The sequence below is a fragment of the Eucyclogobius newberryi genome, unplaced genomic scaffold, assembly GCF_026437365.1.
Source record: "Eucyclogobius newberryi isolate DKJ021-1_F unplaced genomic scaffold, fEucNew1.0.hap1 SCAF_11, whole genome shotgun sequence".
In the NCBI taxonomy this organism is placed as follows: domain Eukaryota; kingdom Metazoa; phylum Chordata; class Actinopteri; order Gobiiformes; family Gobiidae; genus Eucyclogobius; species Eucyclogobius newberryi.
This window is the reverse complement of record NW_027315735.1, coordinates 5,516,383-5,538,182: the sequence shown is the minus strand read 5'-3', so window position 1 is coordinate 5,538,182 and position 21,800 is coordinate 5,516,383. Positions and strand designations below refer to the sequence as shown.

Below are 21,800 nucleotides of genomic sequence, written 5' to 3'. Positions count from 1 at the left end.
CACACGTGTGTGTTGTATCAGTCCGCACGGGGGAGTGCGCATGCGCACTTCCGCCTGCGTTCTCAAATCGCCGAAAAATCGTCCATTGCGCCTTTAATCGATTAGTTGTTTAGAATTCAAAAGTCATGATGAAAAGTCAAGCCGTGTGAGGATCCTGGTGGAGGACATTTATGGAGTGTTTTAATCAAATACACAAAATTTACACATTTTCTACATCATTATCATGCAATTGCATCATAAAACTTCTCAGCTCGGGGCCACTTTTTGGAACTGACGTATCGACCAGATCGTCCGATTACTGAATGAGTTTGACGATTATTTAAATAATGAATGAGTTGTGATGAATCACTTCAGTTGTTGCGGCCCTGTACAGCTGACCTGAAGGAAGACGCTCACAGCCCAGAACAAAGAGGTGTACCACAGACTTTCGTTACGGTGAAGGAGACAGAGAGACAGATGAGATGTTTCTGACGGTTTATGATGGAGGATGAGTAAACTCTATCCTCTGTGCTCTTTTCATTTGTGCACCACAGTATAATGAGGAGGCTGCTGTGGCTCCTCTGATGGGCTCCTGACTGGAATACCAAACAGACTGCACTGCACGCGCTCAGTACGGCCCCCGCACACACACACAGACATTCACAGTGATGTCATGCAGACTGTGTGCCTGCAGTAAGATGTGTGTGTGCTCTGTAAACAGGCATAATCCATACGTCACAGTCCATAAAGAGCCATCTTCAGTGTCTACTTTAAAGCTGCGTAACTCTCTTCTTTTATAGATAAGATGCTTGTTTGTCTTGTCAGATGTTCGAGCCACCTGCGGGTTCTGCAGTCTCATGCTTGTTGCTAATAGCAACTCTCCAGGCAACTTCCACGGGGAGTATCAGGTTTGTCTCCCAGAGTCTAACCAGATGTGGCATTGGACCCTCTTTCTTCCCTCAGTTATGGTTAATTACTAAAAACATTTTCCACAAGACAAGACACAAGAGATATTTTGACGTCTCTCATAATATATAACTCATAATATATAAATTGAGCGATCCAGTTCACAATTTTGTATTTCTTTTATTTAAAGGTGACATTATGTTTTTGTTTTCTAGTTGTTATAACACAAGTAGATCATCATTGTACACTTTGTTTTTGTGACTTCCTGTTCAAAACTGCAGACCTGATAAGCCCCGCCTCTTCATAGTGACAGTAACAAACAGCATGTTGTCATCTACATGCTTTTATTTTTGTGGCTTTGTGACATTTTATAACTCTACATGTGTCACTCTAAATTTTTCAAATAACCACAACTGCTTACAGGGATGTGGGTGGGGATAGGGGGTAGGTGAAATAGTTGGCAGTAAGTTGTCAGCTAATCAGCCGCGTGTGCGGGATGTCACAGCTGAGTTCTGATGGAACCTTCAGTCCTGACATGATTGACATGTCACGTTTAATGTGTTCTGCTCCTTTGCTGTGAACTAAAATAACTCACAAACAGATCAAAGTCTCTGTCCCAGATTTAAATCAAACAGATGCTTCCAACAGACTGTCATAGACAGACTACTCTGGGTCGTAGACAGACTACTCTGGGTCGTAGACAGACTACTCTGGGTCGTAGACAGACTACTCTGGGTCGTAGACAGACTACTCTGGGTCGTAGACAGACTACTCTGGGTCGTAGACAGACTACTCTGGGTCGTAGACAGACTACTCTGGGTCATAGACATACTACTCTGGGTCATAGACAGACTACTCTGGGTCTGCAGACGTGTGGAGACCAGTTGCTGAACAGTTGACCCTCCCTTGTCTCCTCGCTCTGTTGTGACTGTAGATGGAGTCAGTGTGGACAGACTCGGAGCGACTGGAGCGTGAATTCATTATTCAGCAGCGGCACATTGCAGGCGAGTACAAGCCAACGTGTTTATTATTCATGTGCTCTTCTCATCCCAGCATGAACTTTTCAGCTCCACACACTGGATCTGTGCCAGACCAGGCCAGCTTTAGCAGGAGAAGCAGGGTTAGCAGCGCATAATGTGGTCATCATATAATAATGAAGTCATCATTTTAATAAAGATACCAGGAAAACTGTAACTTGTCCACTTTGGTCTCTGCCAAGTACAGCTTTCAAGATATTAATCTATAAATGCACTCTCTCCCCTCCACCTTTCTGCCACATGTTCTTCAGCCCTGCACTTCGTCCACCTACAAGAGCAGTCAACCTCAGACTTTCTCCTCATCTTAGATTTAGTCCAATCCAAAGTGGTTTGGGCGGAGCCAAAGGTGAAGTGCCCAAAACAAACCAAAACAAACATGGCAGCGCTGCCCCGCCTACTATTTTAGTGTAAATACAGTGTTTTTTTTTACAAAAACGTGCACATTGAAGCAATTTGTGAAGCAAACTTCTAATGGGCTCAGACATTTCATACTTCGTCAGAAGTTCTGCTGCTTAAGTTCCGTCCCCATGTGAACTTAAACAGCTGTTGCTATGGAGATTGCCAACAGTTCAATGGCAATACAGCTTTGACTGTTATATGTTAATCAAAATGGATTAAATTGTATTTTTAATATTAATTTCACAAAAAAAAAAATGTTTACAATCAACCACACCCACTTTGAAAATCTAACCAATCACAGCGTACTTGGCTGACAGCCCAAACATCAAAGTTGTCACAAAATGATGTGACTTTGAACAATTGGAGACAGAAAAGTGACACGGTGCAGCTTTAGCAGTGGGTTCTGCTGCAGACGTTACACGGGGGAGGGGCTGTGGGAGAGTACCATGCCTCTGCTCTCTCCTGTGTTTAATGTGCAGTGCTTTACCCCTGGAGCCAGGACGAGCCCATCTACTCCTCGGCACATGTTTAATCAACCAGTGCCGTTACCATGACTACCACAGCTCCAAATCTGCAGAGAGCGCCGGTACGAGAGCCCTGACCCACTTTACTGTACGCCAACAAATTGACTGGGACAATAGTTAGTCAGAAGAGCCCGCGGGCAGAGGAGACATCCAGGACTTCCTCTGGATCTGAGCATCTGACTAATCTGAGGAGAAAGAGAGAGAGAGGTTTGGGGAAATTCACTCAATACACACTCACAGGAACAATCCAAGCAATTTATAGAGGATTGTTCTACCACCTTGAATCTAATAATGACAATAAAAGTATAAAATGTTTTTACTATATAGGCAGAAAGCAATGCCTCATGTCTATAGAATCAATAAATATGAGCGAACACATGAGAAGAATAAGAAGACTTTGTAACCAGACCCTCTTAACCCTCACTATCATGTCATTGTTTGTTTTGACATGTTTTGTGTTCAATCTTGTTACAACAGTGTTTCCTCATCATTAGTTGTATTTTGATTGATTCCTGCATGTTTGAGTAATACATATATACATATATTAAAATTGTATATATGGATATATATATATATATATATATATATATATATATATATATGAATATATATATACATATATATATATATACAATATATATGAATATATATATATATATATATGAATATATATATATGAATATATATATATATGAATATATATATATATATATGAATATATATATATATATATATATATATATGAATATATATATATATATATATATATATATATATATATATATATATATATATATATATGAATATAGAATATATATAGAATTTTTCACAATAGCTTCAGAAACTGGTGCCATTATTCAACTGCACAGTCGTGATTGTTGTCAGTTGAAAGAACTTTAAGGCATGAGATCAATATGATGAGCAAAACGAATAATGAAAAGGTTCAAAAAATGTGGATTTTTATTTGGGATATTTCTTTCAAAAACAGTAAATCTCCCTCAGAGTTATACAGGCCCTGTCTACCATCTGAGATTATGAACGTGAACGCAACCAATACTAAGTATCTGAAAAACCATAATAAGTCCCTGTCAAACTCTACTGTACTTTTAACAAACTGTAAAATTAACAAAGACTAAACCAGAGGCAGCACATGGCTAAAACCATCCTTTGACTGTTAAATCACAATACATTTATATTTAGGCCGTGGCTGGAGAGCCGCACAGTTTCAGGGATGGCGGCATTTCCCTTATAGCCTCATGGCTAACCCTAACCCTAACTCTAACCTTAACCTTAACCTTAACCTTAACCTAAACCCTAACCCTGACCCTAACTCGGCGTGGTCTAAAACGGCGCTAAAACGCGGTCAAATAGCGGCGCAGTTTCAGGAGCCGCGGTGCGCGGCCGGCACAAAAATAACATGGCAGTTTCGGCCGCGCGCCGCGGCTCTGCAGACACTCCCTTATATTTTAGGCTTTGTAAAAATGCATTTTTGCTCGGAGAACGTAGCAATATGCTATTTTTTCTTGGAATGGGAATAATGATCTGTGTTCATTGAAATGCAGTGCTAATATCACATAGTCAAGTCTTATTGTGTTGAACAAATGTATATTTTCAGCAGCTTCAGCTCTTATCTTTCCAGGTTCTGGGAGAACAATAGGCCTGGCCTCTGAAGTTTTCCAGTGAAAGCCCCAACAAAGTTCACAAAAACAATTGGAGGAAGTGCCGGGCTTCTCCTGGGCTGGAAAGAGCAGGGCTGGTGAACTATCACAGCTCACTAAGACTCCCCAAACAGACGCATGGGTTTCTAGTTGATTCTAAGGGTTCATTTTAAATCTTGATGTGGTTCAGCATCACTGTTAGCGTCGAAGATGAAGTGCAATGATTAAGGTCATAATTTATACATTCCCTGGACTCGTTTAGTAAGTTAAGCATTCACCTTGCACTTATTGGCAGCACAATGGTTTAGCCCCTCACAGCAAGAAGGTCCGAGGAGGGTGAGTTTCCTGCTGGTGCCTTAGCCTCCACCATCAACTTAACATATCCTAAATCCAACATTGTGGATATAAAGATATAACAGCAAGTATGAGTTTTCTTACAGGGACAATAAAGTCTACATTAACCCAGTGGTGGAAAGTAAACATGTTGTACAATAAAACAAAAGTATATTTACTGCATTTCTTCTTGTATTACTTTTTACTGTTAAAGCACATGTTTGGGTGAGGTTCAAACTGAAAGCTCCACCCACTGCACCATTGTCAAAAAACAGTAACTTTTCTAATTGCTCATATTGGTCTTTGGTCTTCTTGTTCCTAAAACCACTGAAGCTTTGGCTCTTGTTTGGCTCTAGATTCTTCTGCTCTTGACAACAGTCTCTGTGTGGAGGACACTTGACATTTACTGCCACCTGTTTGTGTGAGTCATCCACAAAGTCGTCATCTAGCTGGAGTGAGCGAGCTGGAGCAAGCGAGCTGGAGCGAGCGAGCTGGAGCGAGCGAGCTGGAGTGAGCGAGCTCGAGCTGGAGTGAGCGAACTCGAGCTGGAGTGAGCGAGCTGGAGTGAGAGAGTTGGAGTGAGCAAGCTGGAGGGAGCGAGCTGGAGCGAGCGAGCTCAAGCTGGAGGGAGCGAGCTGGAACTGGAGTGAGCGAACTCAAGCTGGAGTGAGCGAGCTGGAGTGAGCGAACTCAAGCTGGAGTGAGCGAGCTGGAGTGAGCGAACTCAAGCTGGAGTGAGCGAGCTGGAGTGAGCGAACTCAAGCTGGAGTGAGCGAGCTGGAGTGAGCGAACTCAAGCTGGAGTGAGCGAGCTGGAGTGAGCGAACTCAAGCTGGAGTGAGCGAGCTGGAGTGAGCGAACTCAAGCTGGAGTGAGCGAGCTGGAGTGAGCGAGCTGTAGTGAGCGAGCTCGAGCTGGAGTGAGCAAGCTGGAGTGAGCGAGCTGGAGTGAGCGAGCTCGAGCTGGAGTGAGCGAGCTGGAACTGGAGTGAGCGAGCTGGAGCGAGCGAGCTCGAGCTGGAGTGAGCGAGCTCGAGCTGGAGTGAGCAAGCTGGAGTGAGCGAGCTGGAGTGAGCGAGCTCGAGCTGGAGTGAGCGAGCTGGAACTGGAGTGAGCGAGCTGGAGTGAGCGAGCTCGAGCTGGAGTGAGCGAGCTCGAGCTGGAGTGAGCGAGCTGGAGTGAGCGAGCTCGAGCTGGAGTGAGCGAGCTCGAGCTGGAGTGAGCGAGCTGGAGTGAGCGAGCTTGAGCTGGAGTGAGCGAGCTGGAGTGAGCGAGCTCGAGCTGGAGTGAGCGAACTCGAGCTGGAGTGAGCGAACTCGAGTTGGAGTCTTTGTGATAGGAAGGCCATTTGAAGCTTTAAAACGTGTAGGCGAATTGTTTTAAAATGTAGTGTTGATAGTAATATATGGTCTTTTGTAGTGGCAGACTTGAAATGTCAACTTGGACCTTGGTGTTGGACAAATGTCTTCACAACTGACTGTTACTTTATGGTCAATTTTTTATAAGGCCATTCTACTGTATTTTCCTTGTGCATCCAGTAGAAGCTGTCAGTTTGCCCTGTGATGGACAGTGTGAGCAATGACCCCACTAAAGTGTTCAGAGCACTGCTACATGCTTCATTTAACCATAAAGCTGATGAAATATCATGTCAAGATCTTAGGGCAGTCTGTGGATCACGGCTCAGAGTGTGAGCGAGACAATGGAACCAAAGAACCAAAGAACCTGTCTGTCTGTGTTCATTTAGACTGGATTACTGCTTTGGCTTTGTGCTGTGCAAAAGACAATAGTTTTGAATGAATGCTACGTTTATAATCATCATCTTACACCTCATGTGACACATCATGACACATCATGTCACACTGAAATAATCACATTTAAAGTAGTATCCATATCACAAGAAAATAAATGTTATTTAAATGTTCTTAAAAATGTGTTTTGCCTCAGTGCATATTGTAAAAAGCAACATTCAGCCCCAAATAATAAAGCATTTCATCCTGTGCTAGCATGCTAGTTGTTGTTAGCATTACCATAACACCAAAACTCCATTCTGGCTTCTGAAAGATTTGAAAGGAATTTTATGTTTTAAAGTTTTTTTTTTAAAATGACAGTTTTCTTTATTGTAACACCAATTCACTCATTGAACCACATACATGTTTGTTCTCATTTGCCATCAAAGTGATCAATAGCGGCAGCGTTATTTATTAGCATGCTAGCAAATCCATATAATCAGCTTGTTGCAAGCTGATGGTTACAAAAGCTAACAAGCAAAACACAGTATGTGCTACTTTGACATTAGTATAACATTTTAAACAAGCCTGTACTATGCTTAATTTATTACATTAGGCTGTTATAAGCTAAACTTCAATTGGATATTATGTCTATTCTATGCAGCCATTTTACTGTTATGCACTGTCAGTTTATTCCCTCCCCCTTTTTATATTCAAATTTACCAAGTCACATGACAAAACAGTGACATCATCTCTAAAAATATCCTACTATAAATAAACAGCTCAACCTTCGGCCTATACCTCTTTGTTTGTATTATATGTCCACAGAAAAGCTCCTAAAGGTGCCGTGACAGTTCTTGTGTCGTCTTCAGCAGCCACATTCATCTGGAGGCGCAGGAATGGAGCAGCGTTTGCATGGCTGCCTCTCTCAGTTGGATGAGCATGTGTATTAGTGCCAGTTCTGCTGACAGATACGCACACACCTAGAAACGCCGATGCAGTGGGAAGGATATAAAGAAAAGGCTGGAGAATGTTATATTATATGTGAGGAATATACACGATGCACAAGTCAACTATAGGTTTGGATGTATACAGTATTTCACTCCCAAAGCCTGTTGCATTTGTATTTAGTATTAAACTATACATATTATTTGGATCGTGATTTGACACTTTGTACATTGTAAATCTTAATATTGATCTAAAACAGCTTGATAACAAAAACAAGTTCATTTATTTCTGGTTCGGAGCTGAATAAGTGGCATTGTGGCGTTTGACAATATCAAGCAGTGGGTAATTCTTTCATTAATTTTTTTTTTAAATATTTGCAAGTACTGAGCAGTGGGCAGATATAGGGGGTAGGTGAAAACAGACATTTAATTCCCACTACAGGGACTCAAACTCAACTGAACTCAAACATACATGTGGCCAGTGTTGGGAAGTTACTAAATACATGTACATTAAACAACGTACTAAAATAAGTCATAGCCACTTACTATAAATAAGAGTGTGTATTTTTTCTATTATTTTTTTTACATTTTGACTAGATTTAAGGACGTTTTTTATTAATCCACCTCTAATCTGTGTTTTGGTACCTAATCTGTGTCACAAATTTGCCAATTGTGGGAAAAATAAAGATTCTAATCTTAAAAGACTTAAAATAGCAAACTGTCTTATAGTGAGAGCATTTGCAATGTTTCCTTCTTTAATTTGTGATAAATGTTCTCTTATCTTATAAATAAATGCATAACAAAAAAAAACTTGTTTAATCCTTTGTCATGTATCACATTATGATATAATGCAGCTCAAGGTGAAAGTATTCAGTATTCAGAATATAGTACAGTATTCTGTTACTAGAAAGTATTCTTCACTGCACGTAGCAGTCGAGCGTTGTATTTGAGTCACAACACCATGGGACGTTTTGGGTCAAAGTCCGGCTTCAGACACCGTTATAACATGATTATATGTCCCCTTTAATACTAAGCACATTATTAAACAGACCCTAAAGGCGCACACAATAAACATAATGCACACACTTTCTGCTTGTTTGCCACTGGCTCATGCAAGTAACTATTGTTCTCTCTAACAATAACAATAAAATATAGCCGCAAGCGGCAATGATCGGCCCTCGCCACGCCGCCGCCACACCGCCGCCACGCCGCAAGAGGAGGGGGCGCTAACGCGCCCCAATTGTCCTTTTATTACATCTACTGCTGAATCTGTGACGCTGTCACATCTTCTCCCCTTTGTTTTAACATCAAAAAGCTATTTTATTTTGAATTCTTGGCAAAATGTGCGGCTTTGCCGCACAGACACCGTGACTCTTTGAATGAAAATGTGGATAACTTTTGATGGTTCTGAAGATGAGTCTCACCAAATTTCAGGTTAATAGGGCTGACGCCCTGGGAGGAGTTTGTGAAAGTCTAAAGTGTAAACATGTTCTGGCGATTTCCCCATTGGAATAACATGAAAGGTTTCGGTCATCGTTACGGCAACGCCATAACAATTATGACATGGGTCTCATTGACTTTTTTGATGGGGATGCTAAAATTGAGTTGTGTGTCAAATTTCATATAATTTCGCAAAACTAAACATTTAACCTCCATATAAAATCTGTAGGGGGCGCTGTGGCGCCAAATGAATTTATTTCACTTCAAGTAGGTTTAGGGCAAAGAGTTTAACAACTGATTCTAATTTGACGCAATTCGGACTTTATCTGCGCAAACGGCAGAAATTTTAAATATGGGAGATTTCTGAAATTCTAGCTACAGTTTGCGGCTTCGCCGCACAGAGACCGTGAGTGGTATCATTGTAATTTGGATAACTTTTGATGTCCCACTCCTCAGTAGCATTTTCACCAAATTTCAGCTTTTTAGGGCCAACGCCCTGGGAGGAGTTCGTAAAAGTACGACGTTTGGAAAAACTCCGAAGTCATGTTTAGCCATTTTTGAAGCAATATGGCCGACATTTGGTTGGGCGGACGGCGTTGCCGTAATAATATTTTTTACTTCTCTTGTCACCATCTACCTCTGCGCCAAATTTCATGATTCTACGATCAGATTTTTTTTGGGTCATTTCCGATCTCTCAATGCATTTTTGGTACATTTGGGGGCGCTGACGCGCCAATTTTTTTATTTTAGAAAAGGGATATAGCCAGAATGTAGAGAGGCATGATTTTTAGAGGTGTGAACATTTTTGTGACTTTTCGTCAATGTTCACTGGGTGAAAAATAGGGGGGTTGGTCCCGAGAAGAAGAAGAAAGAAGAAAGAAAAAGAATATTAAAGCCGCAAGCGGCATCCAACGGCCCTCGCGGGCCGCCGGCCTTCCGACTCTGCGCTTTCGACTTGATAAAGATGGCGCCCTTATTGTGTTGAATTAAAAAAGAACTTGACAGACGGCGACACATTGGACATGGCCAATCCAGTGCAAATGAACACAAGTGTCAGTCAAATTTGCTGCGCCGCCGCACAGAGACCGTGACACTTGGAATAAAAATATGGATAACTTTTGATGCCCCGCTTGTGGAGATGATATTTCCCAAAGTAAAGCTTGATCGAGCTATTGCCCACAGAGGAGTTTGTTAAAGTGGGAAGCGTAAATGTGAACATTTCAAGGTTTTGCCGTTTTTCCCATTTGTGACAGTATATTTGCAGCTCCACGGCACAGAGACCGTAGCACTTAAAATCAAAATATGACTAACTTTTGATGCCCTGTTTGTGTAGATGATTTTCCCCAAATATGAGCTTGATCGGGCAATCGCCCTGGGAGGAGTTCGTTAAAGTGTGAAGCGTAAAAATGTGGTCATTTTAGAGATTTCGCTGTTTTCCCATTTCTGACATATATTTGCGGGTCCGCCACACAGAGACCGTATTACTTAGAATCAAAATATGGGTAAGTTTTGATGCCCCGCTTGTGTAGATGATATTCTCCAAATATGAGTTTGATCGGACAATCGCCCTAGGAGGAGTTCTTTAAAGTGTGAAGCGTAAAAATGTGGTCATTTTAGAGATTTCGCTGTTTTCCCATTTGTGACATCTATTTGCGGGTCCGCCACACAAAGACTGTAGCACTTAGAATATAAATATGGATAACTTTTGATGCCCCGCTTGTGGAGATGATATTTCCAAAAGTAAAGCTTGATCGAGCTATTGCCCACGGAGGAGTTTGTTAAAGTGTGAAGCGTAAATGTGAACATTTTAAAGATTTGGCGTTTTCCCATTTGTGACCGTATATTTGCAGCTCCACGGCACAGAGACCATACCACTTAAAATCAAAATATGACTAACTTTTGATGCTCCGCTTGTGTAGATGGTTTTCCCCAAATATGAGCTTGATCGGGCAATCGCCCTAGGAGGAGTTCGTTAAAGTGTGAAGCGTAAAAATGTGGTGATTTGAGCGATTCTACGATTTTCCCATAAGGATAACATGGGATGTTTCTGTCATCGCTACGGTTACGCCGTACAAAATGACTTTGGCTCTCATACTTGTATGATCAGGATGGCAAATTAGAATTTTGTTCAAAATATCATGTCATTTGGAAAAACTATATTGTTTATAGGCCACTCTGAAGGCCAAATAGTCAGAATTCTGGGAAACGTTTGCGGCTCCGTCGCACAGAGACCGTAAAAGTTATCCTTAAAATTTGGATAACTTTAGATGCCCCACTTGTCTAGAGGACGTACACCGATTTTGAGGTTGGTGGGCAAAACGCACTAGGAGGAGTTTGTTAAAGTGTGAAACATAAAAATGTGGATATTTGAGACATTTTGCGGTTTTCCCATAGGGATAACATGGGAGGTTTCTGTCATCGCTACGACTACGCCGTAAAAATTAAGGCATTTGTCTGATAAGCTTTTTTGATCGGGACGGCAAAATAGAATTTTGGGTAAAGTTTAGAACATTTTGGTAAAACTAATTTTTGACCTTCAATGTTAATTTAAAGGTCACTCTGTAGGGGGCGCTATCGCGCCCATTTCAATTTTGTCATCCTAAACTGGTCCAAACTAGAAAGTTTAACAACTGATTCAAATTTGGTCCTAATCGGACTGGTTTTGATCAAATGGGAGCAATTTTTAGATCTGCAATATTCCAAAATAAGTTGTCCAACTTTGCGGCTGCGCCGCACACAGACCGTAAAAGGTATCTCAAAAAATTGGATAACTTTAGATGCCCCACTTGTCCAGAGGACGTCCGCCGATTTTGAAGTCGGTGGGCAAAACGCCCTAGGAGGAGTTCGTCAAAGTTTCACGTGAACAAAATGGCTAACACAGCGTGTTTTCATTTTCAAAGGAAGATGGCAGCCATAGGGTAAGTCTGGGGGCGTGGCCACAATAATATTTTTTTTTGTCCTCACGAGAGGAATGCGTGTCCCTAATTTCGTAGCTTTACGCCAAAGTTGACCTCGGGGCGTCTCCCATAGGCGCAATGTATTTTGACTTTTGTCGGTGGCGCTGTCGCGCCATTTTTTAACGAAAAAAGAAATGGCCCAGAAAAAATCAAATTTTTCGCCGATTCTGAATTTTGGGCAAAGTTTGGTGAGTTTTTGAGCATGTTCAGGGGGTCAAATTAGAGCTCAAAAAGCAGAAGAACAAGAAAAATAATAATAAAAATAATAATATTTTTTTAGCAAAAACAATATAGCCGTTTCCACTATAACAACAAATTATACATCGTTTGAAAGCTCTAAGCCTTCCCGATGCCGCCATGGGGTGGAATCATCATTACGAGCGCTTACGCGCTCGTCACTCCCTATTCCGTCGGGATGCCCCGCCCACTCCCCATAGACTTCCATTGATTTGAGCAGATACAAGCATGGCCCATGCCTGCGGCATGGATTCTCGCGTACGGGACGATGCCAGGAGGGTTTTTGGAGGAATGCAGCGCTTCGCGCTGCTGTTGTCAACAATTAGTGAATGGGCTACGCCCATTCACTAATTGTTGACTATTTCTGTCATAGCAGGAGTAAGTATGCATGATCCATGCCTTCGGCATGGGTTCACTGTACTTGCCAGGGGCGACGGGGTACCAAACATGCGGGCTGTGCCCGCATGTTTGGTCAGACAGTTGCAACGCTGCCTTCGGCAGCGTTGCGGGAGCAATAGGCCCTCCGCCCTGCTGGGGCTCGGGCCTAAATATTCCGATGCGAAAACAATGTTTTCCATTTTTCAAATATCATAAACTATACATTTTCGGAAAGCGCTCGCGCTTTCCTACCTCATGGTATGGGTCCCTGGTCACTGACGGGTACTTTCGTTAATTTTGAGTGGGCTCCGCCCACTTTGTGTTTTTGGCCCTCTATACAGTAATAATGTTCAATTTTTGCATTACATGCTTATATGCACGGAACATGCAAGACATGGGGAACGTATTCGTGAGCTACTTAGCGCAAATGAGTGCTTTATATGGGGATGACGACCGCTTCGCGGTCGTCATCTCAATGTAAAGTGCTCGTTTAGTGCGCACTTTTGCACGGGCTTCGCCCGTTTACAACGGTAATGTTCCATTTTCCTACTACTAATTAGTATGCACGGGGCGTGCATGAGTGAAGGAGTGCGTTAGTGAGTGTTTGGAAGTGGGCGAGCGCTTCGCGCTCGATTTCGTGCGCACTTTCGCAGCCGTGCCTCGCACGGCCTTACGAGATTATTAGGCCTATCGCCAGCTTGTGGCGCTCGGGCCTAATTAACAATAATGTTGCTGCCTGATAAACGAATGCCCTGATGTGGCTCCTGCTCAGGCTCTGCAGGGAGCACAGTTTGTCATGTTTAATAATCAATCTTTATGAAAGAGTATTGTGGTTGCACTCTTTAAACTCTAATGCACCTAAATCAGATTCATCTGGAACACCACAGCCATGAATGCAATCATATATCAGAGTTTCCGTATTTCAGTAAGGTTTGCCAAAATAAACTAGCCACAAGATCTTTGCAGGTGTTTGTGCTGGATGCCTTCCCACATCACCGTGACTTGTCTTGCCCCTCAAACCAGGTTGCAACTATTTTCTGGTCTATTTGGATTTGGAGATGATGTTTTTGACTAATTACGTCCCCATGAATCTCTTACAGCCTTAATTCTTTCTGTGGCCATGTTTGGAACTAAACAAAAATAAAGATACTGTTAAAGGATAATAGCATAATTGGGTAATTAGACTGTAAAACATAATCATCCTTCTTCGCTGCAGGCGACCCTCCTCACGGCACACGCTCCTGGGTGAGTCAAATGTCATCCACAGCAGAGGCCAGGGCAGAAGAGCCAAAAACATCCTGACTCCACTTCAGCAGTGCCATGGCAACGGTGTGAGTGCATGTTAGCGACACGAACAGAGGGAGCCCGGACTGTCTCCTGAGATAAATACTGGTAAGTGATGGATTTCATATGGCACCACCACAGTTTCCACCTTAAGGCAAGTTTTGATTAATATAGTTATGGATGGTATAGATTTAAAAATGTCCAATGCTTCAGTGCATCCTCTAACCCCAAAGTGTCTGGGTCAATTCACACTACTGGCAGTGCATACTGTCATTGTGTCCCTGGGCAAGACACTTCTGCCTGCTTGCCATTCATTTAGAAAACCTTTCTTTGGATTAATGTTATAAAGGTAAAACGTTGTTTTAGCATTTCATGTTTCCAGTTGTGTTGGAATGGTTGGAAGCAGGTTTAAAATATTTGGTTAAACTTGTTGACACATAAAATACAAATACTATTAGAAAGAGGAATTTGGGAGACATTTGTAATGGGTTTAATAATGAAAAAAGATTTAATTCATAATGAACAAATAGTTGAAAATGATTCAGGCTTTTTAAATATTACCCTAACTCCTAACACTAACCCCTTAATTAAGTGGTTACCAAGTCTGAATCATTCTTAATGAACTATTTGCTCTTGAATTAATTATGAATTAAGATGTGTATTATTGAGTGGCACTGCTTTCAGATCTTTTTGATTAAACTACCTATTATGGGGTCCTTAGTTGTGTTTACTTGAAAACTTAAGAGTGACACATGTAGAGTTATAAAATGTCACATAGCCACTTTTCAAAAATATAACATGTAAATAACAACATGCGTTTGTTCAAATGTCACTATGAAGAGGCGGAGCTAATCAGTTCTGCAGTTTTGAACAGGAAGTTGTTGAGATAATTATATTGTTTGAATTCTCCCAACAAAGTCAATGGACAATGTTTCTGTTATTAAACCATTTTACATCATAATCACATTTTACAATGAATAAGTAATTGATGAACTATTTACCTTCAAAACTAAGTAACTGAAAAAAGCATTACACGTCTCCTTTCAAATCTGACCCAAAACCTCCAAACTGAAACTGTGTGTCTCGCCTCGTCTACTTAACCCTTTCCTAAATGGCATCACAACCTTCTCACTATATTTTCCTAGACCACTCCCCAATCCTCCTCTGCACACATAGACCCGCTTCTGTGCAGTCGCTCGGGCTTTTCTCAGCTGTGAGGACGGGCACGCTAAGCCTCGCCGAGCCAAACAAAGACTCGTCTGGCCGTCTGTGGGGAGGTGCACACCCCTTTCCCCCCTCAAACCCAAACACACCCTCGTGTCGTGAGGCCCCTCCGCAGACAAAGGGACCACATAGAACAGCTGCTCCTTTAATACCAACAACGCGCAGCCTGCCAAATGTGTTGGGAAGAATCCTGCCACCACAAACCCAACGCCACTTGTGAAGATAATCCCAAAAATGACATAATTCAATGTGGGAAAAAAAAAAGAGTAGTCACTGAAAAGATAAGCAGTTGAAGTAAGCAGCTTGTCTGATTAAACATAACATGCCACAACCAAGGCAATACAATAATGTTTATATGATCAAATCTGCAAAGTTGTAAATCAAACTGTGGTGTAATTAAACAGATAATGAATTAACAGTTCCCTTGATTCCATTTTTGTTTTGCTCAGTTCATTTCAATAAAACAGCTATTACAAGCAAGTCCAAGCTTTTGTAAAAACATAAACATTTAAAATGTGTCATGTTGAATCAGTCCCCGCATTTAGCAAATCAACATTTCAAATCTCAAATCTGAAAAAGTCTTACCTTTCTGGCTCTGCCCCTCATCCAGATCTTCTTCCATTGCAAAGCTTTAGGACTGATTTCAAAACGACCAATATTATTTGAAAAAGCCGCACGATCCAGGAAGTGGGCTATACTTTCTGGGTATTTCCCCTCAAATGTAGCTTGGATTGATCGCTGTAGCTTCGTGTCGAGCTAATGGGAGCGAAGGATGGGATCTCTCTCTCTCTCTCTCTCTCTCTCTCTAAGCCTTTGTGGTGCTGTCCATTGAAAGCCACAGGCGAGCGAGCGAGAGCAAGTGCTGAAATAACCACAGTGGAGAAGACAGAAGGGGGAGTGAGGGAGGGAGGGGAGGAGGGGTGAGGACATGGAGCAGTGCATTTACTCAACAAAAAGGTCATATGTCCAGGGATGCTGCATAATAAGTGGGAAAAATAAGATAACACCAGCAAGTAACAGATAGAAAAGATTGCTGAACATTGAATATTAATATTAGCGGTTACTGTTCACCAAGCCCACCCAAACCCCCCATGAACGCAGGCAGAATGGTTGAACCCACGGCCCCCTCCTCACGGTCGCAGCATCTCCTCCTTTACTGCATCAAGTCAACCAAAAAAGAAAAAAAAAAAAGAAAAGAAAGAGGCGAACATCTGATTTGAAAATGGGATTGTCCTAATATGGTTAGTCACGGCGAGTCAGTGATGCGATGAGCCGTGAAGTCTTATTGAATATCATGGGAATGCGTGTCACAGATTAGATTGTGCGTGTGGGTATTTGCCGACATGTTCATTCATTATTGTTGATTGTTTGATTTTGGGAGGGAAAGATATTTTATGAGCTTTTGACTGAGCTGAAATTTGGTGTTTTGTCATCATTAGTTGATTCGGAGTGGTATTTCAATTGATCCCTGCATGTTTTCACCTACCCCCTATCCCCGCCCACTGCTCCATACTTAGTTGGGATTAATAAGAGCACATAAATGGAAATCTGCTGCTTGCTCCTGTCAAATTTTGAATTATGAAGAGTTCTGTAGGTTTAAACAGGAAGTAAATGGACTCGTTTCTATTACTACATTTTTTTAGAGCAATACTGGTTTACAATGAACAAGATGTAAAATAATGCTATACCAAATATACCGAAAAATCCTGATGTCCTTGTTTGAAAGTTGCAAGTGTAAATTTTTTTTCAATCAAGTGCTGGTAATACAAGAATCATATATTTCAGAACAGTGTAGTTATAGTAGCAACAGTGGCCCCATGACTAGTGTGTTGGCCCCAAAACACAAAGGTCGACAATTCGGTCCATACCTCTAACCAGTGCAATTTACCGCTGTGTCCTTGGGCAAGACACTTAACAACAATTTAAAATTTAAAGTCTGTTTTAGTGCAATAAAAATGATTTAAAAGATAAAACTAAGATGTTTCGGACTAAATGGACAGTCTGTGCTGCACATGACGTTTGCCTGACGTTGTTAATCATAATATGTGTAGAAGTTGGTATAAAAAAACAACTTTGTGACAACATTTCAAAACAGAGATATCAGTTTTTGCAAAGATTAATGCTCATGGATTTGCACTCATCCCATGCAGTATTATTTAATGCAATGTCTAAAGTGTCTTGATGTTGATAATTACTTCTACCAGAAAATCAATGGGCTTTGAAATGTAAAATCAATACTGCATTATAAAAGCTAACACTTAGGTGTATATGAAGCATCATGCATATTTCTCTCTGTGATGTCTGAAATAGTAATGCTTGTGGTGTGTATGTGTGACAGGAGCAGATGGAGAATGGACCACACCATCAAAGTTTAATGTTGTGAAGAGGACTACGATATAGAAACAAGGGATCCATCAATTCAGGTTTTTCAGGACTTATCTTTTTTAAATGTCTTAATTGGTGGTTTTATTTGCCCTTTCAAATATGTAACTAAAAAAACAAATTGTATAATGAACATTTCTACTAATGATCTAAAATGCTATGCACAGTAGGTATAAATACTCCTCACCAAAGCTGGGTCAAGCTCTGGAGAGCAAATGTAGAGAAGAAAGTTCCCTATGGGTACATTATGGGACGTTCAGGGCCAACAATAGCTAGTAAATAGCTTGGCTTTAACTCTGAACCAGTATCCGGTCCAGTATCGTTTCTGGATCAGAATATACGTCATAAGTGACACTTTATACCACAAAATCAATTAGTTATGAAGTAGTATTGGTAATAATAGTAGACAATGGCACTACTACTTTTACTTGCACTTCAATTACATTATAGCCTTCAATTATTCACAGTATGACTTAAGTGCACCTCTTCACAGTCGTCTGTCATTAAGCATTCCAGTTATTACAATTATGCAAATTAGCATATTTTAATGTTATTATTTATTGATGATAATGTGATATTTGTTAATAATTGATCATATCTGCATGTCTGTCCTCCACAGGCTGACTTAACATCTAAATGGTCCTTTGTTTTTGCAAAATTACAAAATAAAGCTGTTTTACTGAACAAACTGGTATTGAATCATTGTCTGTTCTTGTCCTGTTTCAATCTCCAATAACACTGTTTTGTTCTTTGTTTTAGTGAAAATGTGTAAAGGTTTTATAATGTGCATATGAGTCCTCCATTAGCCTAAATCCCCCCTGAAAGAGATTTCAATTTCAATGTTTTTTACCTGGTTAAATAAATTAAATGAATATGTATCGTGTAATTCCTTGGATAAAACAGATTTAATTTCTGATCTATGCAGTATGTTGGGAGACGGCTTCAGCCTGTGAAGCCTAGTCCAAGGTGCTCACTGTAAGCTCATTATAAAGTCTCTTGGTGGTGCTCCAAGATGGGCTTGTTGTTGCCATGGAAACTGGGCTCTAGATATAACTCAATGATGTAAACAGCTAACAGAAATGGTAAACCGAAACATACAAGCACAAGAGTGAGCCCTAGGCCGGTGTTTTCTCCTGATTACATGTCTTTTCTGATGAACAGTGTCTTGTTTTTGTTGATTGTTTCCTCTGCGGCTGCTATCTGTGGCCTACACACGCTGCGTCGTGTAGCGCCCATCAATAAAGCGCTCCACAGGTTGATTTAGCTGCTTGGTAGAGATGTTTGTTCCCTGTTGTGTATGTGGCCAAAACACTTCCTAAAACAACTATTCTCCGTGCAGCTGTTTTAGTTTTGCATGGGATGTTCCACAAAATGCTGTAAAACAATAGAAATGCATGTAATTTAATACATAAAAGGAAAGATTGTATTATACAAAGGAACATTCCAGGTAAAGCAGTAAAACAATTCATGAGACAAACAGACAAACACCAGAAAAATTATAAAGTGCAGCAAAGAAGAGTGAAGTAATCTTAGATGTTCTAAAGAGCCAATCGCACTGTGTATAACATACTGTTGTGTTACTGTATGAGACAGAAGAACGCATACAATTTAATCCTCTTCATCAAGACACGCAAAAGCAATCATAACTATTAAGTATCTCCAAACTGCACACAGAAGACTACAACTGCACAGATGTACATGCAAAAACAACTGTTGGTACAGAAAAGTACTAGTAACTGTGTATTTATATGTAAGACATAGTTCAAACACTCAATTTACTTTAAAATCTTCAGTTAACTCACTCTGTATCTTTTCTTTTGTCCCTTAGAATAAAATGAAATAAAATAACGATAACTAAAAAATGTTAGTCGACTGATAAATGGACTCAAACATTACAGAGATTTTTGTAGCACTTATTTCTCAAGATGTAGAAAGAAAATATACCAAATGTCAACACCAGACATTTGGTACACCACAAACCGAACACCAGTGTAACACATTCAGGCCACATGTTGTGCATTAACTATTGTAATCAATTCTTGACATTAACATGTCAATAGATAATGACATAACTCCTCCTAGTGATAGATTCAGAAAACATAGTGTTCCCATGCGTCAGTAAATAACCTTCCTGGCCCATCATTTTCAAAGATAAAGCTTGATACATGACTTTGTGTATTATCTCAGCCGCTCCCTAATCAGAGTCTGTGTATAAACAGAGAAAGGCTTGGTCATTAACTGTTTCTGCTGAATACCTCGCCACACTACTCTTAACAACCAATGGCTCCCCCTGGTGACAGACATAATAAGACCACATGGTATAGTTGTGTTGTACTGTATAGTGTTTTACTGCTGCGTGTAGCGTCTGATTGGCTGGTGCAGCCTGTTACCTGCGCACATGTTAATAAAGTTTAGCCTGTTATCTGCGCACATGCTAATAAAGTTTAGCCTGTTACCTGTGCACATGCTAATAAAGTTTAGCCTGTTACCTGCGCACATGTTAATAAAGTTTAGCCTGTTATCTGCGCACATGCTAATAAAGTTTAGCCTGTTACCTGTGCACATGTTAATAAAGTTTAGCCTGTTACCTGCGCACATGTTAATAAAGTTTAGCCTGTTACCTGCGCACATGCTAATAAAGTTTAGCCTGTTACCTCCGCACATGCTAATAAAGTTTAGCCTGTTACCTGTGCACATGTTAATAAAGTTTAGCCTGTTACCTGCGCACATGTTAATAAAGTTTAGCCTGTTACCTGCGCACATGCTATTAAAGTTTAGCCTGTTACCTGTGCACATGTATAGTGTTTTACTGCTGCGTGTAGCGTCTGATTGGCTGGTGCACTTTGATCTCCTTAAAAGGGAACAGTGTCTGGACCTGGTGATGGAAGCAGCTCTGTGGAAACAAGAAAAACAAGTTTGCGTTTGATGAATGAGTTAATTAGGGATTTAACATCTGTACATTTATCACTGATGTCATGTTTTTGTTTTTAATCTGAATATGAAGTTATCCACTGAAACACATTTACATCTACGCCCCTAATTTCAAGATTCTTCTGTTTCCAATGAACTCTAGTCTCATTAGTCTGTTTACGAAGACACACTGAGGACAAATCTTGCATATCAGACCGCTGTATTGATATTAGTATAAATATATTGTGCTTGTTTGGGATTATCAGATGCCATTCAGATGATGTGATTGCAATCCTTAAAAAAAAAAGTAAAACATGCCTGTAAATGTTTGTTTTTGTGTTGAAGTTTCCCATAAAATATGATAGAACTGTAAAATAAACCAAAAGCAGTAGACATTTCAAATTATTCTATGGTATAGGTACTATTAATTTATTTCTGAAATTATAATTTTTAATAGAGAAATATACTTGAGATTCAAATCTTTCAAATCTCTAAAACATATATTGCAATTTTATTAATTTTGATACATTTCACATCTCTAATTATATATTTTCTTCAAATATCTACTTTATGATTTACAGTTCTCTATGAGGGCAACACAGATTAAATCTACTAACAAAGAGTAATAGGTAAAGAACCATGATCTATCTCAGAATACTTACTATCTGTAAGACACTAGTGTTATTTTTTTCATAACATATAAAATACATCATTAGTGGCATACAGTAAAAAAAAAAAGAAGGAATGATATTTGCCCTTTTTCAACTTGTACTTAACACGTTACATTAAACATTTGCAATTCCACTGCAAACAACATACAAACACACACAATGACATTACACTCTGTCTCACCGGTGCAGTGTGGCCACGCCCTGTGCTGCTGCTCTTTTCTCCTCTCTCCGTCTGTGCTCAGGTCACACTGGGACTTCAAGACACTCCCAAAAGCTGCACTGCAATCAATCATGAGCTCAATAGTTTGGCATTGTAAACTAACTGTGCAAACAAAAACCTGTAAATATGTGTTCTAACAAACCTAAAAAAAGTGGTGGCACTAATCACAAAGGCATTATTGTTGTCATTTGAATATAGAGGATTTTGTGTGTCATTCATGAATTAAGATTACGCAATGAATTATTGAATGTGTAATTCATTTAAAGTATGATGAAATAATTGAATGAACAATTAATCATTTATTGAATTAAACATTTCAGTAATTTTACACAAGAGTGAATTTTTGGGATGTTTCAGGTGACAGTTTCTAATCTATTATTAAAATGTATAATAATACTTCAAACAAATAGAAAGTGGACAAACATTGCAAGTTGTATAGTTTTTTTTTTTTTTTACCAATTTACTTGAATTCACCCTTTGTTATCAAAACTATATACTTTAACAAGTTTATACTACCATATATATGATTATGTTATCTTGTTGGAATTCCAATGCAATTATCAGATTTAGAGTCAAAAACACATCAATT

At 40.2% G+C, this 21,800-nt stretch overlaps 2 protein-coding genes across 2 annotated transcripts in view; one reads left to right on the top strand and one right to left on the bottom strand.

The window, feature by feature from the left end:
• Positions 1 to 15,912, bottom strand: part of gpm6aa (glycoprotein M6Aa) — a 26,111-nt gene extending 10,199 nt beyond the window's left edge. Inside the window, exon 1 of the mRNA XM_072435176.1 lies at positions 15,614 to 15,912. Within this exon, the coding sequence (XP_072291277.1) occupies positions 15,614 to 15,650 (37 nt within the window). The 5' untranslated portion in view covers positions 15,651 to 15,912. The remainder of the gene's footprint in view (positions 1 to 15,613) is intronic.
• Positions 1 to 21,800, top strand: part of elovl6 (ELOVL fatty acid elongase 6) — a 557,878-nt gene that overhangs the window by 73,229 nt on the left and 462,849 nt on the right. The gene's annotated exons all lie outside the window — the stretch shown is intronic.